This window comes from Uloborus diversus, chromosome 2, assembly GCF_026930045.1.
Source record: "Uloborus diversus isolate 005 chromosome 2, Udiv.v.3.1, whole genome shotgun sequence".
Classification (NCBI taxonomy): domain Eukaryota; kingdom Metazoa; phylum Arthropoda; class Arachnida; order Araneae; family Uloboridae; genus Uloborus; species Uloborus diversus.
In genome coordinates this window covers 181,526,970-181,551,523 of record NC_072732.1, presented here as the reverse complement: position 1 = coordinate 181,551,523, position 24,554 = coordinate 181,526,970, and the positions used below count along the sequence as shown (strand labels likewise).

The window sequence follows — 24,554 nt, the reverse complement described above, 5'->3', positions numbered from 1 at the left end:
TTGTATTGCATTGTATGTAGAAGCCTATTCCGAATCACACATACACAAGCCATGTGAACATAATTCTTTTAAAAAAATCTTTTTCAATTTTTTTACTAGAGTTAAGAAAGCGCACGTCTCATTCTTTGCATGCGCTTGAAAAAGTTTGTCCTCTCTCCTATAAAATTACCATAATGTGACTTACGTCCTTCTAGCTTTGAGGTACAGAATTATCCTAACAACTATTATTACTCATTTTTGTTTTTAGAAAGGACTAAAAAGCTTGTCCCTCCCATCAACGACAGACCAAGTATAATAAAAATGTTTCTAAATGGCAGGTGCCTTAAAATGCAAAGAAAAGTGCATCTAAACCTAAAATGCATTGTTTAAATTGCGTTTTTACAATCCTGGAGGAGTCAGAAAGGGTTAATATCCAGGCTTTACAAAAAAAAAAAAAGTTAACCTCTGACAGACTGAAAAAAAGATATGAACTCACATGATACCGCCGTGAGTGCACTGTAGAGCGTCCGGCCACTTCTGTAGAGCCTCATCCACATCTTCTTGGCTTTTATGAACACATTCTTTAGACTGCAAAAGACATATCACTCAGACATTCTATGTATCATTTTGAATCGGAAAATTAATAAAATTAGAGAAGTACCCCATTTCCCAATTATATATACCAAAGCGTTAAATATAAATTTCAGAGAAATAATGTTCTTTCCAGAAGGAAAGTAATATCATAAGAGGGAAAGCAATTAACACAGACATCTTTAAAACGGCCGAGATTGTCCCCAAAGTGTATCTAGAATTTACAAAAAGACCCTTTAAATGTATCAGAATTCACTTTCCGAAGACCATGATTGCGAAAACGAGCCATTCACAAAAATCTGCAATCACAAGAACACATATTACAAGAAAATCCTGATCGCCGAAAAAGAACCTTCTTAAAACTCTTTAAATCTATTAAACATGTGCAACAGGGTATATGTGTGTTTCTAAGAAGATTAACATACTATTGACGCTTGACGCCGCGCCGGTGCGAGCAAAAAAGAAAAAAAAAACTTTACCCCCTTGCTCTTCGAAGGTTGCAAAATATGTAAAGATTAAAATCAACAAATATTAATTAAATATTCGAACTTAGCGCAGTTTATTTGCATCTGCATTTGAGCAATCAGGTTTTTTAAACAATATTTCTATGTAATTAAAATAAAAAACCTTTGTCTTCGTTCAAAGTTCAGGTTTTTAAAACACATTTTTTTTTTTTTTTTTTTTGATACAAAAGAAAGACTTGATCCAATTTCCACTCTGAGTAAGTATTTAAAATACGCACATTACATTTTTTTTTTATTTTTACAACACTTGAAAATCTAGGTTTCATCAATGCAGTCGTTGCATGTACACAGTTGAAATCCTACTTAAGAACTTATTTCTTGCGAGAAAATTCTGTTGAAAAGTTTACCTTTTTTACCTAATTTTTAAGTCTGTGTGTGTGGTAATTTTTTTTAATTAATTCTGAAATAAAGCATAAAAAATCGTTGAAGAATGAGTGGGTTACTTACTAGGAGAGGCACTCCATCCTTGGCTTCCCCAGATGGCTGAAATAGCTCTTGGATCTCCTGGATGGAAAGGGATACTGAAATACGAAGAAAAAAATTCAAGTTCGGCGTCAAAAAACGTACAAAATCTTAAGCAATTTAATTAACAGTTATTTATAAAGTGCAGACATTGGAGTAAGAGTAAACATCTCTGTGCCATCTAAACGTTAAGGGAACTTCTTCCAGTTTTGAATTTATAGGCAGGTGGGGAAATTTTCAGCTTTGTTGTTCAGATTTCTGTCTTCGAGCTTGGGAAATGATGAAGCTGATCTTCAGTGGGCAAAATTCACTTGAACATTGGAAAAAACAGTAAGGGATTACAGTAGACCCTTGTTTTACGCGGAGGTTACGCCCCTCGGAAATGCCGCGTAAATCAAAACCGCGTAAATGGAGACCTAATATTAGTGTTAAAATAGGGGTTAGGTTCCGTGTATAAAAAAATACTTCACTTAGTGATGACTAATTGTACGTATAATAAGTTCAGTATGTGATTATATCGATTTCTATGGACAACATGCGTAAAGAAAATATAAATTAATTTCGTGTTCTGTTTATAAAAAGAAGCTTGTCTTTCGACAGTCATTAAGAATTTTTCTCTGTAGTTCTTTGCAGAGCATTAACGCATCCATGATCACTTGCGTCATTTCCATGATAGAATCCTTATTCACTAACAAATCATAAGATCATTTCTGCTGTCTAGGAATGGCTCAAATTTTTCAATGTGAACGTTTTTGGTTGTGTATCATTTGTGTCGGTAACATCATTGGTTTTTTTATCTTTGTCACTTTTAAAAGCTCTTCTTCCAGGGAGCTCTGGACAGTGTGAGTTTAATAACTTTACTTCTGGAAAGAGCTCTGAAACCAATCGCATAAAATGTTTCCAGTGGCCCAAGCTCGATTATTAGCATGCCAAATTATTAGCCTATTACGTGTAATCTGCGATCTTTAGGAGTTTGGATTTTGAAAGAGGGGAAAATTTTATCCGTTTGCATTTCCGCATCCTCGTAAAACCAAACTCATCCGCGTAGAATAAAATAAAGGTGTCTAATCTTAAACCGCGTATAATCGAAACCGCGTAAAACAAACCCGCGTAAAACGAGGGACTACTGTATGTTCCGTACAAGAAAGGAAAATAAACTAAAAGATGCTGTTAACTATACTGCCGTGGGTAAGCGGCAGTACAGTAAAACCTGTATATGTTGACCACCTGCGGTGCACTACTTTAGTGATCAACTTAAACAGGTGGTCAACTTACAGAGGTTGACATATGATAAGGGTTAATTCCGTGCCTGAAAAAAACGGCCAACTTAGACAGGTGGTCAGCTTACAAGGGTGGTCAACTTTACAGGTTTTACTGTATCTGCAGAAATGAGTTTTCCAGACATTTAAAGAAATGCGTGTTGGATTCAATACTAACAATAGGGAAATGTTAGAATTAGACATTTTTTTTTCGCATATTTTTTTCAGCGAAAACCAAATAAGCAAGCTTGTACAATAAAGCTAACGTACAACAGATGGCGAAAATGCAAAAATGATGAAAAAAGAAAAATTTCCCTTTACCTGCCCTCGGTTGTATAAGCAGGCACTTTTCATCAGTTTAAAGCAACTAATAATCATGCTGATAGGATCCTGTATTGTAAGCCTAGGCATGATATAAGTACTTAGTAAGGATTAAGATAAGAATAGCGGCAAGCAGATAACATTAATACGGATCCTAAGCAGTTTTTTACCGATTCTAATTCTGGATGCACTCATATTAGTCAAATAGGCCCACTGGTAGACAAGAATGGGACCTTAATCCATCAAAAAGGATAGAGATATTGTTGGTAAACTTTTTTTTTTCCAAATGTTTTTAACAAACTATTTCATCAGTTGATGTGAGTCAGACGCAACTTGATATACAGCTTGAGGATTTTCTATTTTTTAGGAGGGATGTATTATATTATTTGAAACGAATTAAAGCATCAAAGGTTCCAAGACCTGATAATATTTATCCCAAAACCATAACTGAGTGTGCAGATGAATTAGTAGTTTTTATCTTCAAAAAAATTCTATGATTTGAAAAGCTCCGGGACAAAGCCAAAAGACTGGAAGCTGGCAAACATTACACCACTTTTAAGAAGCGATCAAAAAGCAATGGCAGATAACTATAGACTTGTCAGTGTAACGTCGGCAGTTTGTTAGTAGAATTTTTTTTCTTCAATGGACTGGGACTTAGGTTGGGGTCTAGTTTTAGGACTACCTTGTTTATTGTTTTCATGTTCTTGTTGTTGTCGTTGTCGTACGGCAAGTACAAAATGAAATACAATAAAACAAAAAAAGAGAGACGAATTGAGCCGAAAGCTTCAAGAACGGCTTTGGCGACTTTTACGGCCTTGTCTGTGTAGAGCGTTCGCTTTGTGCAGTTTAAGTCAATTTTGAAGAGGGTCGCTACGACGGACGGGCAATTGAAAATGTGTTCCGGGTCAAGTTGTTTGACTGGGCAATGCAGGCAATCTTGGAAGAATCCGGATCCATCAGACATAATCTTCATGTCCTTCAAATGCCCCGTTCTAAGTCTGGTGATCGTAGTAGTTATGTCTCTGTTGTAATTCATCAATGACATTAGCGAAACCCCTTCTCATAAAATTAACACTTTGCCAATAATGTGAAAAGTTATGGGGTTGATGACACGAGTTAAATCTGCAAGAGGTTTTAGATCAAATTTCTAACTGAGGTATGCCGTTTAATGATGGAAAACGTCAAAATTCTTCATTTAGAATTTAGGTCTTGGAAATGGTCAAGCAAGCTATTATTTACAAAGATCCATCTCAAGCGGAGAAGAAACAGTTGTTGACCTCTCGGTCAGGTAGGACTTAAAGTTTCGTCAACAGTGCAGTGAGGCGGTCGCACCCCCAAATTTTTTTAAGCAGAATGATAGAAAATGGGTGAATTCAATTTATGTAAGTCGGAAATCAATGTTCATTAAAGGAAATCTCGCTGGTTCTCAGCAACTATTTGATGAAACTCGACACAATCTCAGACTAGAAAAAGTATTTTTCGTTATTTGGATGATGAGTTAGAAATTCATGACGTATTTTCGGTTTTTTCAGAACATAGAAAATTGATAGAGAACCATGGTTAATTTTAACTAAAGAAGACATTGCCTCATATAGGCTAAATATTTCACACTCGTGTGCCCAGTGTAACAATGGTATGTGCAATATGAGGGGCCTGTGAAAAGTGGTGTGGCTGCATGGTTTTCACAAGAAAATTCCTAGATATTTTACATTCACTTTTACGCTCATTTTTAAGTGTATATTTATTTAATGAGTGTTCATCGCTTTCTTCTGCTAGAAACACGTTTCAGTTGCTCAATACATTATAATGCTTTCATAGAAACTTCTTAAAAATGCATGTGATTATTGAATAAAAAAAGACATATCAGACAAATACCTTTTATGAGGCTCTATAATTATGCAATCGCGGAGTGGCACAAGATAATCTTCAAGAATTAAAACGATAAAAACATTTCTCTATAACTTTAAAGCAGTGATTTGACGACTGGAAGAATTATTGTAAAACGATTCTTTCAATGGTGAAAAAGCTTATGCCCTTTAGCATGTGACTTCGTTTGAATTTTTATCCAATTTGTTTGCATCGGGAAAAGGTTTTTGAAAAATGATTTCCTCTTATCAAAATCTATATCTTCAATCCGCTACTCGACTATTCAAACCACAGTTCAATCTGCAACTGATCTGTGCACCATACTACCACAGTTTAATCTACAATTGAAACTGAAAATAGATTTTTTATAGATGTATATTTCAATCAATCGTGAAATTTTTTAAAAAAATTCTTCCTCCGAGTCAATTTTAAAGAGGCTCAAAAAAAAAAAAAAAAAAAAAAAAATCCACAAGATGATGTGAAGTCAAACATTGATTTTTGAATATTTTGTATGAAGTGATAGATTCAGTTTCGAATGAAAGTAACACAAGATTTGATAATAACTATTTTTCTGTATGGTTCGCTGGGATAATGGTTATTTGGATTAGATTTTGAAAACGAAAAATAAAATGTTTCAACTGTGAGTAAAATTTTTAGCATGAGGCAAGAAAAATTACAAGTAGTATACCGACAGAATAGTTTTCACATCCAGAGACTGCAGTTTCGTCCTTGTTATGGACTCATCAGTCTGGAATAGTGAATAACAGAGCTGGAGGCAGATGATATCTCATTGAAGCTGAGAGCGCCGACATGACTAGATTATTCAATGATGAAAAGTTTAAGCCCCTCACAGTTTTTTAAGTAGCCTGGGTGATTTTGAAGAGCAAGATATAAAAAGTGTTTTCCTACATAACTTTGTGTTACTTCAATTATTTTTTAACTATTAATTAGCTCAACTAGTAGAGAAATTTTTTTTTTATGTCTTAGGAGATTAGAGAAATATTTTCGAAGCACAAAGGGGGGAAAAAATACTTTTTTCATTTAGCTGAACTGGCAAAAGAGCACGACATTGGGCAATGATAGATTAGTAACACGATTCCCTACTCTTCCGGATTCCAAAAATCATGCATTATAACTTTTCCAAAAGGTATAAAAACTTTAGTAGTGAGATGTTTTGTATGATAACTTTTCAGTCAATGAATCAAAATTTTAATTGTTTCTAAACACTAATTTTACTTATATTAAACCGATTTTATGATAACTTCTTGTTAGCTAATGTGTATTTGGTTTCGCTTTGTGGTTATACATATTTAAGAAACTCGACCCCCCAAATGAAATGGTGAAATGCCGCCCCTGAATTTTATAAAAAGTTCTCTTTCACAAAACTGTATATCAGAGCTAGAAGAACTAAAGTCACATTATGATAATTTTACAGTAGAGAGAAAAACTTTTTTCTGGTGCATGCTAAAGATTGGACGCGCGCTCTTTTAACTCTGGTAAAAAAATTGAAAAGGATTTTTTTAAAAAAAGAATTACGTTCACATGGCTCGATGCAGGATAAACTTCTTCATACTAAAAAACCGAAAATCGAAATTTTTGGACTTAAGTCCTACTGGCTCTGAGGTACAGAAAATTCTAAGGAAGTTCTACTTTTGCACAGAAGTTTTATAAGAGCTTGTTTGGAGTATGCTATCCAGTTTCGGTCTCCATATGATCCAGTTATTTATGTTCATTAAAATGGAAAATGTTGATGGGCCAAATTTTTGCACAGGGGGTAAAACCACGGGTCGCTTTGAACTTTTAAAATCACAAACTAATCTTGAAATCAGAAAAATTATTAAGAAAACTTTCAAAGATGCCTCGCCTTTTAAAACAGGCGACGAATATTGTTAATGAAGCCAAATGTACAAGTTTTGTTACCAGCAATTTATATTGATTAGAAAGACAAGAAGTTCCATCTAGAGTTTAATTCAATAAAATATCTAACACTTTCAATTTTTAGTCTACGGGAAATAGCACTTTTTCCCTACAAATATGGAACTTATTTTATCTTTTTCTTCAAAAAAAATAAATTAAAAAAAAATTAATTTAAATTTTGTCATCTTGAATTCAAATTATGTTTTTCGCAATCACTAGTGTGTGTGTATATGTAAGCGTGTGTGTTTGTGTGTGGGGGTTATGTGCGTGTATGTATGTAGGCATATGTGTTTGTGTCTGTGTGCAGGCATGAGTGTGTGGGTAATTGTGTGTATGTGAGTGTGTAGGTGTGTGTATGTGTTTGTGTATATGTGTAGGTGTATGTATGTGTGTGTAGGTGTATATATGTATATGTGTGTAGGTGCGTGTATGTATGCGTGTAAGTGTAGGATATTGCCGAAACCTGGAGACCGTTTTCGCTAGAGGTGCAGCATCGTGAGGACCCGGTCGACGGTGATGTTGCGGAGGGTGCTGGTGGGAAAAATCAAAGGAACGTCAAAAACAGTCAAATGAAAGCAATAAGCAATCGTGATTGCTCAATAAATAAAAAATATTTCGGAATCCACCATTTTTTTTCTTTACGCTGGAAAATAATTTCTAGTTTCATTGATTTTTAAGTTAAAGAAGTTTGGATTTCCAGGAAAAGCGCAAATGCTGAAAAGATTTCAACTATTCAAAACATTCTTTTGAAATAACCAAATAGAAAAATCTTTCTATGAATATATTTTACAACAAACTCTCTTCTAAATACGGCTTGCTGGAAGCAAATCTGCCTCTCAGTTCAGGTCTATACGTAATCCGCATTGAGGCAAGTGAACGTAATTCCAAAAAAAAAAATCCTTTGTAATTATTTACCAGCGTTTAAAGAGCGTCCGTCCCATCTTTTGCATAAGGAAGATAATCTTTTCCTCTCTCCTGTAATGTAGCGATTATGTGATTTACGTTGTTCTGACTCCAGGGTACAGATTTTACGATTCATTAAACCTTCTAATTTCTTTGTTAACCCTTTTTTTTTTATGCTTTTACGCGAACGTAAACTAATAAACAGCAAATGATTTTTCTTTAACAGTAATTTACATTAACTACACTCGGTAAAAGACAAAATATTCGTAGGACATTTGTGTTTACATGAGGCAGAAAATAGTTATGATTAGGACTGCAGACTTTGAGGGAAAATAACAGATTTCGACTCCTGGAATTTTAGGGAATTCGACTCCGGCACCTTCACCTCAAAAATCACTGTGACTCGCGACTGCACGACTCCGATGCCCTGGCAGAGTTACGGACTCGGTTGAAAAAAACAGACTGACTCCAAATCTATGGATTTCAGAGCCTTCGACTCCCGACTCTAACTGCTCTTACTCTAAAACCAGTTCGAATCCGAAACCCTAGTAATGTATATACACAAATAGCCACTTCTGTATGTGTGTATGCCCGGGGTAAGCTTCAAAACTACTGGATCGGTTTTAACCATTTTTTCACCATAGGTAGCTACACTATCAGGGAGCAACTTAGGCTATAATTTATTCCTAAAAGACTTCGTTTAAAAAGTTATGATGGAAAACAGTAAATTTCATGTAATTTCCCCATTAACTGATTAAATATAAAACCCATTGTTACAAAAATTTGTTGCCTTACGACAGCAATATTAATGGTAATCATAATGAAAATTTTAAATCAAGGCTTCTCCGGAGCAAACATGAATTTAAAGTCATTTAAATGTTTGGAAACTCTACTTTTTGCACACTTAGGAAAACATAGTACAGAGCTTTTTGTGTGTGTGTGTGTGTTTGTGTGCGTGCGTGCATGCGTGCGTGTGTGTGTGTGATGCGTGTGAGCTATTTAATTAAATAAATAAGGTGCACGGTTTTTTTAGTGATCCTTGTTTTTGTTAGTTCATATTTTGGAAGTTCTTCAAATTTTTATATGCTTAAATGTCGTGTTTTCGTATCTAACTAAATACTATTTCATTCTTTATACTTATTGCTATTTTACTTTTATGGGTAAGGAAAGAAGCTCGATTTTTAATCACGTCAAAGGGGTGTTTTTTGAGTTCTTTCAGTTAAAACGGAAAACGAATGAAAGTAGCGATTGTTTCATACAATTATTACTGAACCAGGCAACACCGGGTATTTTGCTAGTAATGAATAAACGAATATCCGCTGCTCAGCAATTGCAAGTAGTAGATTTTTTTTTTAGTACGAACATCTGAACATTTCAATTGTGCAGTTATACTGCCCCGAACAAATCAACGCCTTCTTAATACTAAATGCCTGTCGCCCAGCTCACGTTTAACATAGAGCAAAAGTGATCCCAAATCGAGGGAACGAGGATACATAAATTTTGGTACACCTGTCACTGCAACCTATCGGAAGGTATTAGAAATAAATAGTTGAGAACGCAATTGGTTAATATCTAAACTTGAATTTTGAAATTAACCAATTCACAATTTGAATTGAATTGTTTGGATCCATCGCCATAGCAACGCCATCCTTGTATTACCGCAAAGTAGCGTACCGGAAGTCAAAGCGGGCGTTTGACGAAAGTACACTTTTTGAGACGAATCGTTAGGCATTTAGTTTTTAGGAGGCGTTGGGACAAATAAATAAACAAAGCCTGAAATGAAAGTTAAATTCTAACATTTCACTAATGAAAGGAAGGAATCTAAAACGAGTGTTCTCAACTTTCTCAAAAATTCATTATTGCAGATTCTGCCGTTTACCCAGCCACGGTTTTGTGGCATGGTAAATGTATTTTGAAGCATTATAAACAATTATTAAAGAGATAATAGTTGAAATTATTTAAGTTTTATTAGAACAAAGAATGTAAACATTATTTAGTACTTAATTCCCACACATAAAAATTTAACCTTATAAAAATATATTATATTAACTGTCAAAACACATTAAAAAACGATTTTTTCATATAATCTTTTCAAAATTCTGCGAGAGCGTACACTTTACATTCTTTCTTAAGAGAAACTAAGCACGTTGTTAGTAAAGCGGCGTGCAATAACCTTGCGCAGTTTTTACCTAATTTTATAACATTTAAATGTATACAGTGCTTTAGTTAACCGATGCGTTACTAAAACATGTAAGACATCATTTAAATGAATTTCCAAAATTCCGAAACGTTATGAAATGAATATTTTACAATGAAGACTCGTTCCGCGATTGCAAAGAAAAAAAAACTTGTCACGCACCCATTTTTACGTTTATTGTTTAAACAGAAGGCCCATCATTAATGAAGGGGAGGGGAGGTAAGAATCCCCCTCCATCACCACCCATTTCCTAGAGCAATTAATGTATTTACTTGTATGTGAATGCTATTTTTGTTGGTTTTCAGTATAATATGCATTGAATACATAACCCTTTGACACCACACTTCCGTGGAAAAATTTGAAATAAGGGACCTGTCGAACAGAATGGGGTCGTTTCCGAAATTTTAAAAGTTTTTTTTTTCTGAAAAAGCATGCTTAAAAACATAGGATCTGACCATTTTTTAAATAATTTGACTAAGTTTAACATTAAAAAAATACTTTAATTGGTGCGTTTTCATTGGTTACGCTTCTGCCGATAACATCACAAATGATGAAACACCATTCACTGATGCTATTCACAGAGTATAATATTTAATTCGCTTCTTTACTCAAATGTGTTGGCAACGATATGGTTGATAGCAAGCGTAGAGCGCGATATTATTTTTAATCGCTTCTTGGTTATCATAACGTGGAAACGCGGTAGACAGATGCACCAAAATTCATCATTTGTGGCGCATAAAGACCACATCTTATTTTCAGAATTTTAAAAAATTAATTGAAAACTAAGCGTTGGGGGAAAAAAATTTCTCGCTCCATGTTTTTTTTTTTTTTTTTCCTTATCCTATCAATTTCAGTGATAAAAAGTAGTACTTTTGACTGAAGGACACAACCACATTATTATTCTCAACCGAAATAGATGTTATATGGATATGCAGCATACACCTTAATAAAGCTAGGCAGAAAAAAAAAAAAAAAACTCATAAATGAAAACATTTAAGGTGTTTTCCAAATATTTGCTGCTTGTAAAATAGAAAAAAGTAACCATTATTAATGTGACAACTTTTACATGCAAGTATGGAATCGATTATTTGTAAGGAAGACAACAACTTCTATATTTGACACTTCAGCGAATAAAAATGATAAAAACAACGTTCAGAAATCACAAAATTTGCAAATGATTGCTTACAAGTGTCTCGGGGATACAATGATTCCTCTCTTCAATGCAAAATTTTGTGAAAAGACTAATTTTGAGGTACACAGTTTCGTGAAGAAATCGCTTTAACGATAAAGAATTTAGTGAACAAGGCGTTTCAGTGACACCAGAATTTTGTGAAGGGGCCGCAAAACAAACCCAATTTATGTCTGGATCGGGCCCTGCTCCTGCAATGTACCAGTACAGTACAAAAACACACAGGAAATTGTTAATAACTCGTTTAGGGCCTTCTTTCCAAAATCTGATGAATAAATCTAGTTGCTTCTTAACTGTAGTTTAGGGTGGTACCTATATATAGTATTATGCTGTAAAAGTTTCAGCTTCTTACTCAAATTTTAAGAGGGTACTCAATGACCCCTTCATTTAACATTAGCCGTAGCATAGAAAATGCCACAAATTTAAAAACATTTAATTTCTCCAGCTGTTTTTTTTTTTTTGTAAATAATTATTTTATTGCAATGTACAAAGCATATTACTCGTGTATATTATAATATGTAGCATTGTTTCTACAGTTCAATGTATTTTGTAACCCTTCTCCCCATATTTAAGAAGCTTGGGGGAGGGGGTTGAGCACCTTCTTTCAGTTGAAATAGGAAGTTGAAATTCTTCCAATATATTACTATCCTCATGTCTAAAAATATCTAGACTTGTATATACCTAGGGTGTCCTGTTATCTAGGAGAAACTTTTTTATTTCACATGAATTTTTGAATCACCCTACAGTAGTTGTTTCATCGAAAGATGGAGAAAGGAACTTATCACTTCTCACGCACATTTTGTGTGGTCGTTTCTGGTTGACTGCTTAACGGTATCCTAATTGTTATGTCATCTGTGAGTGTCTATGTGTGCGCGTTTATTTGATATTTATATTATGTAGAGGAATCATGAATAAAAATATTACGTATTTTTTAATTAAACCGATAAAATTGCGCCTCTTAGCCATCTGTAAAAAACATGTTAGAAGTTATTGGTAATTTGAAAATTCAATATTAACAGAGAATTTCAAAATCTTCAGTATTGACTTTCATACGTAGGGAGAAATTTATAGAAACCATTGATTTCGCGACACCGAAACCTCACCTCACCCACACTTGGAATACAGCGCGAGTGTGGCTTCTCCCAGTTCCTTCACTAAATTGTTTTCGGTTGGAACTGCGAACCTCAGTAGCGCTGTCAGCAGCGCGTGATTCTCACAATCCGATTCCTGAGGGAGTGTGAGTTCAATCCTCACCTCGGTCAGGACATTTTTTCTCCAGAAGAAAATGTTTTTAAGCGTATATGATATTTTCGAAGTGAAAACTTCTTTAGACGCTCTGGGATTTTTCTTTTGAGATGGGGAAAAACAATGATGTTTCTGATATCGGTGATACATGGGTTTGTCGTTGCCACTCTGCAAATGGACAGCTATTTAATTGTAATAATTGCTGTTTATATTTCACCGGCTAAGTCTATAAACGCAATGCAAGGATTTTTGAATGAAAATTTATTTATTTATTCTAAAGACGCTTCTGCATTACTTCAAAATAAAATTGAGAAAGCTTTGATGATTTGCCAAAGATTTGATGGGATTTCAACATCAACTTTGCAGTTGATAAAAATCTACCATTTATTAAATTTTTAAAAAGAGAATTTAATTTAACGATGTCCAATGATTACAATCTTAGCACAACGAGATATAAAACTACAAAATTTCATGCAGTCTTTACAAGATATTTAAATAGATTCGAACCAAAAATTTTATTTTCTATTTTAGTTACCATAAACCAGTATCAGTTTTGGAATATAATGATAATAATTATGATGTGTGTTTAGGGCGTAGAAAAAAATCATGATATTTTTGAAAAAATATAAAAAATGGTATTTTTTTAATTCAAATCATTTTTTAAAATTTAAATCTGATTTTTTTTAAAAATTTATCTATTTATTTTTTCAAAATGAACCCCAAAAAAAGGGCCTCTTTGGTATGTCTCAAAATTCGAATTTCCCGACATGCTGATTAATCTCACGGCAGGTCGGCTAAAGAGGGGTCACCCCAGGGGTGAGACAGTAAATTGATTAAGTGGAAAGTTCAATATGTGCATTGTTTGCTATTTTGATGCACTGAAAACTGATGACTAAGATCTTGTTTTCAAATATTTCCCTTATTTGCATTAATATTTACGAAATAAACAAACTGAAATTTACCATACCAAAATGTACATAACTGATGCTCGGAATGCTGATAAACGTAAAAACTAGACTCTAGCTAGCAGATATTTTGAACTTACAAATTATAAATTTTATTTTTGAAACTAGACTTAATTTTAAATGAAAATTAAGCGCACCCACGAGCGCGCACAAACACATCAAATTTATTTTGTAGTAGTTTTCACTTCTGTCGGCAGCCCCATGACTGGCTAATTTTTTTTTTAATGCATGAAATGCGCTTGTAGAGGCGTTAAAAATAAATCCGATGCTAGGTATCCGTCACATATACTACGAAATTCAAATTCTGGTTAAAAAATAATTATTTCTAATGATAATAACCTTGTCTACGCTTCGTCGGCAGTCGCAAATAAATTTTGGCATGTGAAACTGATGCTGAAGACTGATACAGAAAATTCTGCTAGTGGACTATCAATTGATAAAAAATTATCGATGCTTTGAGCTTCCTCAATTATCAATAACTAGACACCTTTAATCTAAAGGAACGTTGTAGAAACAGAGAAAAAAAGAAGGGAGGGGAGGAGGGAGATTCTAATGAAATCAAGCTATTAAACGAAAATCCATAGACATCAAGCTGGTAACAAGTAGATTTAGAAAACACATTAAAACATTATCTTCCAATCGCTTGAACAGATATATGTGAACTTTGCAGTTCCACCATGTCCTTGGAGATTTAATCCTTTCCGCCGAAGGAGCTTCTTGAATATGAATGAAACTAATTATTAAAATTAACGCATTCTACTCCAACTTTCACTTCCTGCGAACTTGATCAACAAGCGAAACAAACCTTGTTCTAAATGGTTAATTCTTTCGTCTGCAGTTGCGTTATGTCCGCACACTCCCGTTCATATGAATTCAGAAACAGTTCCGTACGTTTTTCAGAGCGAGTGAAAATTTTAAAAACTTAATCCTTCTTGCATATATAATCGGGGGGAAATGTTCAACGTTTCAGTTTTGTTTCCGATCAAAAGGCACAACCATGATTTTGGTAAGTTTTCTGTTTCAGCTTTAACTAAATCAATAGCTGCTTTTGCGAGCACTGCTAAATAGTCGAAAGTTGAGGAAAATAAATAAGCATATTGTATTGAAACCACATCTAGTACAAATGGTGTTGTGTCTGCATTTATTAACCTTTTTTGACGTATGGACATTGGACAAGTAAAAATAAGTGGAAAAATTTCGCGGACCAGGGAGATTTCTTTCCCAAACAAGGAAAAAAATACAATTAGCTAGGTATTATGGAATGGGGTTGTTTTCTTCAGTCAAAAATAGTACTTTTAGTCACTGAAATTGATAGCATAAGCAAATAATAATAATAATAATAACATGGACCCAGAAAATACTTTCATTTTTCCAACAGTTATTTTTTAATTAATTTTTAAAATGTCCGATTTTGCCAACAAGGCGTGGTTTTGATGACGTCACAAATGATGCTCTTTGGCGCATTTTGTACCGTGTTTTTACGTTATAATAATCAAGAAGCGAATTAAAATTGCGCTCTACGCTTACTATCAACCATATCGTTGCCAATACACGTGAGTAAAGATGCGAATTGAATATTTTGCTCTGTGAATGGCAACACAGATTGGCATTTCATCATTTGTGATGTCATCGGCAAGAAATGTAAACAATGAAAGCGCAACGAATTAAGTTATTTTTTAAAAATATTAAACAAATTATTTAAAAAATAGTTAGATTCCATGTTTTTAAGCATGTTCTTTCAGAAAAAATACTTTTAAAATTTTGGAAACGACCCCATTTTTGCCATAAATCAATAATAAGTTGATTACGGTATTCTTCCACAGATATTTAAATGCGAAGGTGAGTTATTGTACTTGTTAGACAAGTGTAAACAAACTTTTGAGAAAAAAAAACAGAATAATATGAAAATTAATCCTAAAATTAACGTAAAAGTTCGTATAAATAACATTATTATTTTTTGAACAAGGAAAATGTTTTTGACAAGGACATGTAAAAATCTCTGAGGACTGGTCAATTTTTCCGCGGATCAGCTCGAAATCATCTGGAAAGTAAGCACAACAAGTTAAACGAAACTGTAGGCGGCAGCGGGGGTTGTCGAGCGATACCGAGGCAAAGAGTCTCTACCGCGCTTTTATTTATTTATTTATTTATTTATTTATTTTGGCTTTATTTTAACAGAACAGTCTTAGAAATAAATACTAAAAAAATTTTAAAAAGCGTGGGGTGCTCTCCATTTACATTTTTGCAGGGATTCTGCATAATTGCAAAATCCAAACTGGGCCATCCCACGAAAAAGTGAACTCTTTGTCCCGAAAGGTGACAGTTCATGTATTTCATTAAAAAATAATAATTTTAAAGGGTAATGATGAAATTTTTTGCTTAAGAAATCACCCATATAAGTTTGTAATTTGTTAGGCAGAAAAATTTTCTTCATTAATATTTTAAAGTATTACTTGTAATAAAATATATGAGACGTCACGTGCCGGACATAATGAACGTTTTCCTTGGAGTGACCCTAAACGTCTCAGCTAGCAAGGAGAAATCTAAGACATCTGATATCAAGCCTCCCACGCTTTTTTTACCATAAAGTTAATTGTTTTTTGCAATTATTTAACTCATATTATTTACACTAATTAAAAAAAATAATAAGTTATACATAGCTGTGGGGCATCCTTTCGCTGCTGACCATCATACTTTACATTCAAAGATTAATTTTTACTTTTCAGTTCATTTTGTTACAAGAGCGTGTTTATTTAGTCTTTTAAACTAGTATTTTATTTAATAACTAGTGGCACCCGCACGGCTTCGCCCGTAATAGAAAAATTGAAGGTCTTTTGGTTTGTCTGTATATTTACAAATAATGTATGGTGAATTTGCTCGCCAATTGGCTTGTACCGACGTTGCAGTTCCACGTTATGATAATTTCGTATCTCGCCAATTGGCTTGTGCCCACGTTACGGTTCCACGTTATGATAATTTCGTAATTTATGATAGTTTTTTTTTCTTAAAATTGGAATAAAAAAAGCACCACATCGAATTTTCGAAAAATCGCTTCGAGGTGCACACCCCCATGCTACAAACTAACTTTGTGCCAAATTTCATGAAAATCGGCCGAACGGTCTAGGCGCTATGCGCATCACAGACATCCAGACATCTAGACATCCAGATATCCAGACAGAGAGACTTTCAGCTTTATTATTAGTAAAGATAATTGATTAAAATACTTTTGTTCTGACATTTCATAATTCTTGGCTGTAAATTAATTAAATATATACAGTGGATTTTATTCATTCCACTGGTAAAAGCAGTGGCGTAGCTAGACCCGATTTTCGGGGGGGGGGGGGGAGTTACTTCTTATATATATATATATATATATATATATATATATATATATATATATATATATATATATATATATATATATAATCGCTTGGAATTTTTCCCTTTTCTTCTTTTTTTTTCTTTCTCTTCTCTCTTCTTTTTCTCTTTTTTTTTAGACTAACTTTTCGGGGGGGGGGGGGGGTTGTCCCCAAAACCCCCCCCTTAGCTACGCCCCTGGGTAAAAGTATTTGGTAAGAAGATGGTAATGTATGTATTTTTGGGGAGCAGTGAAGAGAGTTTTGATCGCTCAATCCCCTTTTGAGTAATTGACATCAAAATTGAATCAGTGCCTGTACTCTCTAGGGTCATATTGACCAATTTTTGTTTGATTCCACCCGTTACTTCCCTGAGACATAGCAGTAGTGATGTGGATCGGGTAAATACCCAGTGGGTAGGTAAATATTTTTTGGGTATTTACCCGGGTATTTACCCAAGGCCTGGGTAAATACCCAAAAACTGGGTATTTTACAAAAAAATGCAAAAAGTGAGTCGGAATTTTTTTTAAAAAATCTAAATATGAAATAACTGGTAAAACTGATAAACATACATATGCATTACACAGTTTATAATATTTTTTATTGGAAGACTTGATGAAATTATGAAAGAAACATATCGTGAACCAAAGAATCTTTCTTTTCAATGTCATAATTGGACAAGTATAAGCATTTCAATTATGAACTTCAGGATTTCAAAATCACAATCTAGGTTAGTCGTATCCAAAATGAAAAAAAAAAAAAAAAAGAAGCATAAGGGATGCTTGGAAGAATTTACTGAGAAGTTATTAAGACTATGATGTTATTTATTTATTTATTTTATTGCTATTTAATTGATAACGTGGAAAATATAGAAACAGTTTTCATATTAATAAGCAAAAAAAAAAATCGAAATATTGTTTTCTGTTGCCTTGCTCATTTGCATTTGCTCCCCGATATTTCATGATGAAAACTTATTCGAACTATTTTAATACACGCAATTAGTGATGTCGGATGGGAAGGTAAATATTTTTTGGGGTATTTATCCGAAGGCAGGGTAAATCCCCCTAGTAATTGTGCATTTTGCCAAAAAAACTTCAGGTGGTATCAAAAGGTGATGATTTTCTTTTTAAAACATGAACTGTTCAATAAAAGATTAAAAATATAAAAATTTATATATTATAATTTCTTTAATTAAAGGCGTAATGAAATCTTATTTTTTATGGGGTAAAACAAAGGGATTTAAATTTAATTTTGTCACATAGATGGCACTAGCACAACTTTTCATCTTTGATTTTTCATAATATCATGCTACTAGTTAGTTTTGGCTTTGAGTTGCAATCAGTTTGTCCAAAGCCTCCTAAATACTAAATGCCTATCACATTAGCTTTAAATGGATCCTCCGCAAGTACACAAACAGATCTACTACCTGACAGCAACACATGGATGGTGTTGCTTTGACAATGGATCCAAACAATTCAAATAAAATCGTTAATTGGTTAATTTTAAAATTTAAATTTAGAAGATAACCAATTGTTTCCTCCGCTTTTCATCTCTAATGCTTTCGACCTTTGATAGTTGGCATTAGCCAGAAGACCAAAATTATGCTTACTGGGATCAATTTGCTCTATGTTAAAAGGGAGAACGTGATAGGCATTTAGTATTTAGGAGGTGTTAGTTTGTCACTCACTTTGTATTAGTACAGGTAAAACTGGAAATTTTGCTTTGAAAAGTGAAAAACAAAAAAGAAAGATGGGGACATTGATTAGGCATATCCAACACATTTAATGTGAATATCATATTAGATTGCTAAGTTGTTTCACACAATAATTCTTTAAATATGTGATCAAAATACAATTTTTGGGCAAAAATTTATTGTTTTCTATATGGTTTGGTTATATATAAATATATATACATAGTGGAATACAAACAGAAAAGTATTTTAGTTGAAAATAAATTTTTGAAATAAATACCCGGGTAAATACCCATTTTGGGTATTTACCCGGGTATATACCCTGGGTATTTACTAATAAAAATAAATACCCAGGTATTTTACATCACTATATAGCAGGCATGCCAAACGGAGAGAAAACGTTCGAATGCTCCAACCCCTTCCTTGGAGGAATTGGTGCCAAAACTAGTGGGCAACAATTCACATGGCAAAACATTTGAACATCAAATTTCGATCAATTTCGTACAGTAGTTTTTGCTTTACAGTGGCGACAAAAACCTGTCTCACAGATAGAGATACACACACAGAAACAGACATTTTACATAAATTTTCGAAATGGGTTCCGCACACCTCAAAACGTGCAGATCCGTCCAATATTTTCTTTTTTTTATAGTAAACTCTCGATTGTCGGCGGTCGCATTATCCGCGGGTCTTTTCACATTAAAAAAATAATTAATTTTGTTATTGTTAGCTTTTAGATTTTACATATATTTTTTATATTCAATATTAGTAGATCTGCAATGCAGCAATAATGTTTTTAGTTATAGTTTAAATGTATGTGTGAGCGTTATTAATATTTTTTAACTATTGTATACACCAGGGGTTCTCAAGCTGGGTGCCACGGCACCCTGGGGTGCCGTAGGAAGATGCCAGGGGTGCCGCGAAGTGTCTATGGTATAAATATAATGGAAGGTGGGTGACCACGAAAATAGGTCATGTAAACAAATAAGGCAAACCCTAACCCCCTTTTTTTAGGTGTAGTAAAACAAAATTCGCTAGATCGTGACTTCATCGACATCAGAAAGATTAACTGACGATAAAAAACGTTTCCAACGAGCAATTTTTGTTTACCTGGCAGCAGTTAGCAAAAGTTATTACAGAAGAGTGATGTCAAAACTACCTGATCGTGTTTTACGGAAAGTTTTGTTTCTACATCGTTTATTGTAGTTTAATGGTATATATAAAAAAAAAAACGGTTTGTTGTTTTTGAAGACTAATTTATGCAGTTGACGAATTAAAATGTCGTTGTGTAATGTGTACCGTCGTTTTTTCTCTCTCTCTCTCTCTCCTGTGATTTGATAACCTAGAAAAGTAGATTGTATCCCAATGAGGTCATAGTTCGCCTTGTTAGCTCTCCAGTGCCACCACAGAATCGGATGGAGGATATTATCCTGTGCTGCATATGCTGCACGAACTGTGCGCAAGAGTGACAAAAAGAAACGGATAATAACGAGTTCATCAGTTGCCCCGAATGTGACGACTGATCTTTCTCCTTTCTATGGAAATGAACATGGAATTTTTGGTAGTGTTTTAAAGGATCTCAAATGTGGTTTCCTATGTTTTTGTTTCAACTATAAAGAATTTTTCTTTAAAAAAAATGATAGTACTCTTTAACATTTTTTTTTTCTTTTGCTCTCAATTCTGCATAAAGTAATTTCTGGCAAAGAGCTGGATTTATTAGGGCCCTATGTTTGGAATGTGAACCAAATCTCCTTTCTTTGTCTAAACTGCTCAAAAACATAATTTTAATCTAAATTTTCACTTTTTTTTTCTTATTTTTATGAGTCATCTGATGAATAGGCAAAAGCTGGAGCCTATTCAATCATAAATGAGCAAAACATTAGGTTATGAACCGAGGGGGGGGGTTGGCCCACTTGCCTGATATAATAGGACTAGGGTGACGTGAGAAAATCCAAATTCTTCAAAGGGTGCCGCGAGCCGAAAAAGTTTGAGAACCCCTGGTTTACACTAAGTATGGTTTTTTACCTATTATTCGGATTATGCGCGGTTTTCACCTATCCGCGGTTAATGTGCCACCCTATTCTGCGGATAATCGAGAATTTACTGTATTAGGTATAGAAGAAACTAAAAATATAATTAACAGCCAGTTTTTATAAGAGTCAGGCAGGTCAGATACATGCCATTTTCGATTTCGCTAAAAATTTTACAGTGGTTTCTTCGCAGGATTTTAGAAGACACATATTTTTTTCTTTTCTTCCAAAAAATTTTTTTGTGATCCACAAAAATTCCGAAAGTTGGTTCCGACTTCGTGTTTTTCTCAAATCGACAATTTTTAATATTCAATTATCTCTGCGCATTGAGCATCAGCAAATTTTATCTTTGCGATTACAGCATGACATTTAGTGCCTCAACTGAAATATATCGTAAATTTTATGGCTAACCTTCAGTGGAACCTGGCAGGGATGGCTAGACTGTGTCGAAGAAAGTGAAAATGTGTCCTGTTTCAGCCCTCCTGGTTCCATTCCCTGAGGCTACACCATGGTTTTTGTACGCAATTTGTGTAATAATATATATAAATAATTCAGCACCTTCATTGGTTACATGGCTCACCCTCTGCGCTTCTATAAAATGGCGGTTTTCGTATCGAAAAGTGCTAAAAAGTGCAGTTTTCATAAGCTTTTATCTCTGCACTGAGGGTCAGTATAGAACTGGATACATGCATTTTCAAAATAGAGTATGTGTTTTTTCACAAACAAGTGACAGAACTATGGGCAATGGTTCAGCAGGCTTATAAAATGCACTTCAAGATGAGGAAATTGCATACGAGTTAACGACACATCCAGTAAGTTGTACTCAAGTTATATGCTTTGTCTTACTTTTTTTTTTTATTGTCCCACTACTGTCTGACCACGGATTATATGGAAAGACAAACATCCGTTTTACAGCCGGAAATGGACGAATCTATTATTTTTTACCGATGTCATCTTTTGCAGAAGCAGAGTCTCATTCAAATGAGCGGAATACGCACATCAAATTTTTACTTTTCCCCCTCATTCACGTAGATTCGTCTTATCTGGACATTTGAAAATCCATGCAATCCGTGGTTGGACAGTAGTCAGTTAGGCAATTGAACCCTTGTTTTATAACGTCATAATATTGCTTTTATCACAAGTATCAAAATATGACTTTGTCATTGTTTGCTTTCATGGTAGTTTAGTGCAGAGAAAATAATTTTTGTTACTATAATATACAGCCTCAAATGGAAGAAAAAAAAGTCATTATCAAACGAAAAAAGCTATCTTAATTAAGATATTAAAAAATATGCCTAAAACATCTTTAAAAAAGTGTTACAAATAACTTACGTTCTTACCGAAAAAATAACCGTTCCCCCCCCCCCCCCCACTTTGCTTCCAGTTACTATAATATTATATAAAGTATGCGAGTAAGCATAATCAGTCTACTTGCAAGTCTATGACTCTCCTATGGTAAGCTTTTGATCATACTAGTTTTCTAAACAGCATCTGGAAGTCCCTGGGGGAAAGTTCAAACCAGGATATGTTGATTGAACTGAAAACTGAGTAATTCATTTTACTGTTTTGAAATACATATTGTGTTCTTAAGAAGAATTCGCCCATAGTTCTGCCACTTTTTTGTGAAAATATACGTATACTCTAGTTTGAGAAATGCAGGTATCCAGTAATACACTGACCTTCAGTGCACTAAGATAAAGGCTTGTGAAAACTGCAGTTTTAAGCATTTTTCGATAGAAAAACTATCAATTTTTGGCAGCGCAGAGGGTGGAACATGCAACTAATGAGGTTATTGAATAATTTATACATATTATTACAAAAACTGAGTACAAATACCCTGGTGCATGGAACCAGGAGGGCTCAAACATAACACATTTTCACTTTTTTTTGGCACAGTTTAGCTTTCCTTGCAAGGGTCTACTAAAGGTCAGCCACAAAATTTACGATGCATTTCAATTTAAGTACTAAATGTCATATTGTCAACACTAACATTTGTTTTGGTTTATGCTCAATGCACAGAAATAATCAAATTAAAAAAAACTCTGATTTGGAAAAACCTCTACGTCGGGCTCCACTTCACGAACTTTTACAGGTCCCCAACAATTTTTTTTTGGAGGAAAAGAAAAAATACGAATCTTCTAAAATCTTCAAAAGAATCCACCATAAAAATTTGAGCAAAATCAAAAATGGTGTATGCCCGAATCCCCCCCCCCCCCCCGTTTCTGCCCGGTTCTTATAAAAACTGGCTCTTACCACACAAACTAAGTACAATTGTGCCACTGTGTGTGTGTATATGTATGTGGAAGTATATTTTTTAGATTAATTTAACAAACATATCGTACAGGAATCGCAATAAAGAAAAAAATCCTGTTCCAGATTTCAAAAGCTGACTGAAGCAGATACGGGTTTCTAAAAGTCTTTCAAAACAAGTAACTAAAAAAAAGTTTTAAAATTCAATCTTACGCGTTTTCTTAAAATGCAATGTCCTACTTTTTAATAGAAGCTTTACTTTGTAAAAGGAAGTAGAAAAACTTAGGAAACATTGATTTAAATGAATTAAGTTCAGTGATATATGTATTTTGTTTCATCTATTCAACATTCTGTCTCAGTTCTTTAATTCCAATTTCCGGCCATATTTTACCGCAAAATTAGGTAACAAATCCGGATTATTGTTTAGAATTTTCGAGTCGGCAGACAGAACATACTGAATTGATGAATATTTAATTTACAAATATTTTAAGAAGTTTTACAATATTTTTAAAAGGTTTCTACATTTACAAATTTCTGCAAGCAAGAACTGATAGATTCAAGAATATGAAAAATGAAAAATGTTTCATGCACTGGGGGGGGGGGGGGGACTGGCCTACGGGCCGGCGCACCCTCCCTCCTATGCACTTTCGTTCCCCCCCCCCCTTCGCCCTTGGCAGATCTCAGCGCTTCCATTTTTTGTCTTTTTTTTTAAATGATTAATTTTTTTTTCTACCCTCGAATCTGTGGACCTTCGAAGGTTAAATTTATTTTTTTTGCAACACATTTTACTTTTTCTTTGCTCTTTCTTAAGCCCATAAACCTATGCGCAATTCCTTTTTTTTTTTTTTTCTTGTCCTCGAACCCGTGCGCTCTCTTTGAAGTAAAGGTTGACGTCCTCTTGGGGGACCCAGTTCGCCCCAGTTTAAGTAACTCTCATGAACAAAAATTGAGAGCCCAGCTGTTCCAAATGATGTTCTGAAAGTTTAAACGAATAAAATAAGTGCAGGACAAGTGAAACGCTGCATTTTTTTTTTTTTTTTTTTTTTTTTTTGCAATAGGTTAAGAGGCAAACAAGCAGGGAAATGTTTTTCTCTTCAAAGTTAAATTTTTGGTCACGAAAAGAAATTTAAATCGTGTTAAGTACTTCACAATATTCATCACTTTTCATATTGTGTTTTTTAGCCTACTTACCCGAAAAAATAAAAGAAAGAAGAAAGAAGTATGAAAGACTCGATTCATCTTAAACATATCGCTAAAAAAAAGTCAAAAATAAATAATATAGTTAAGTAGATATCGAAAAATTAAAAATCGGGCTTTGAGATGGAGAAAATGTGTTTAACGGTCTGCTTGTCTGTCTATACACTCCTCCCTACCCCAATAACCTTTGAGTGCATAGTCTGATTCAAACAAACTGCTATTTTCTCGGTGAGGGCACCTCATTCCCGTACTTAATTTTATGATTTGAACAATTTTTCGCCCAATTTTGAAGTTAAAAAAAAAAAAAAAAAGATTGAATAGCGATTCGAATAAACTTTTTTTTCGTTCGAAAGATCTCGGCGAGGGCACCTCATTCCCACATTTCACTTTTTGATTTGAACTTTTTTTTTGTTAAAATTTAAACAGTTCAAAAAAAAAAAAAAACATAACATTAGCGTCTACGGGGAAGTCTAAGACAAATATAACTCCCAAGCTTAAAGACGGATTTGCTTCGAGGAAACTTTTTTGAAAAAGCTCTTGGTGAAGAACATAGAGAGAAAACATTTTTTACGAAGCTAGTTTAAAAGTATTTTTGAACAATTCAAAAAATTTT

General features: G+C 34.0%; 1 protein-coding gene across 1 annotated transcript in view; it reads right to left on the bottom strand.

The window, feature by feature from the left end:
* LOC129216188 (uncharacterized) overlaps positions 1-24,554 on the bottom strand; it is an 87,765-nt gene that overhangs the window by 42,866 nt on the left and 20,345 nt on the right. Inside the window, exons 2-3 of the mRNA XM_054850369.1 lie at positions 1,542-1,615; positions 476-567 (exon numbers count right to left, since the gene is read on the bottom strand). Of these exons, the coding sequence (XP_054706344.1) occupies positions 476-567; positions 1,542-1,615 (166 nt within the window). The remainder of the gene's footprint in view (positions 1-475; positions 568-1,541; positions 1,616-24,554) is intronic.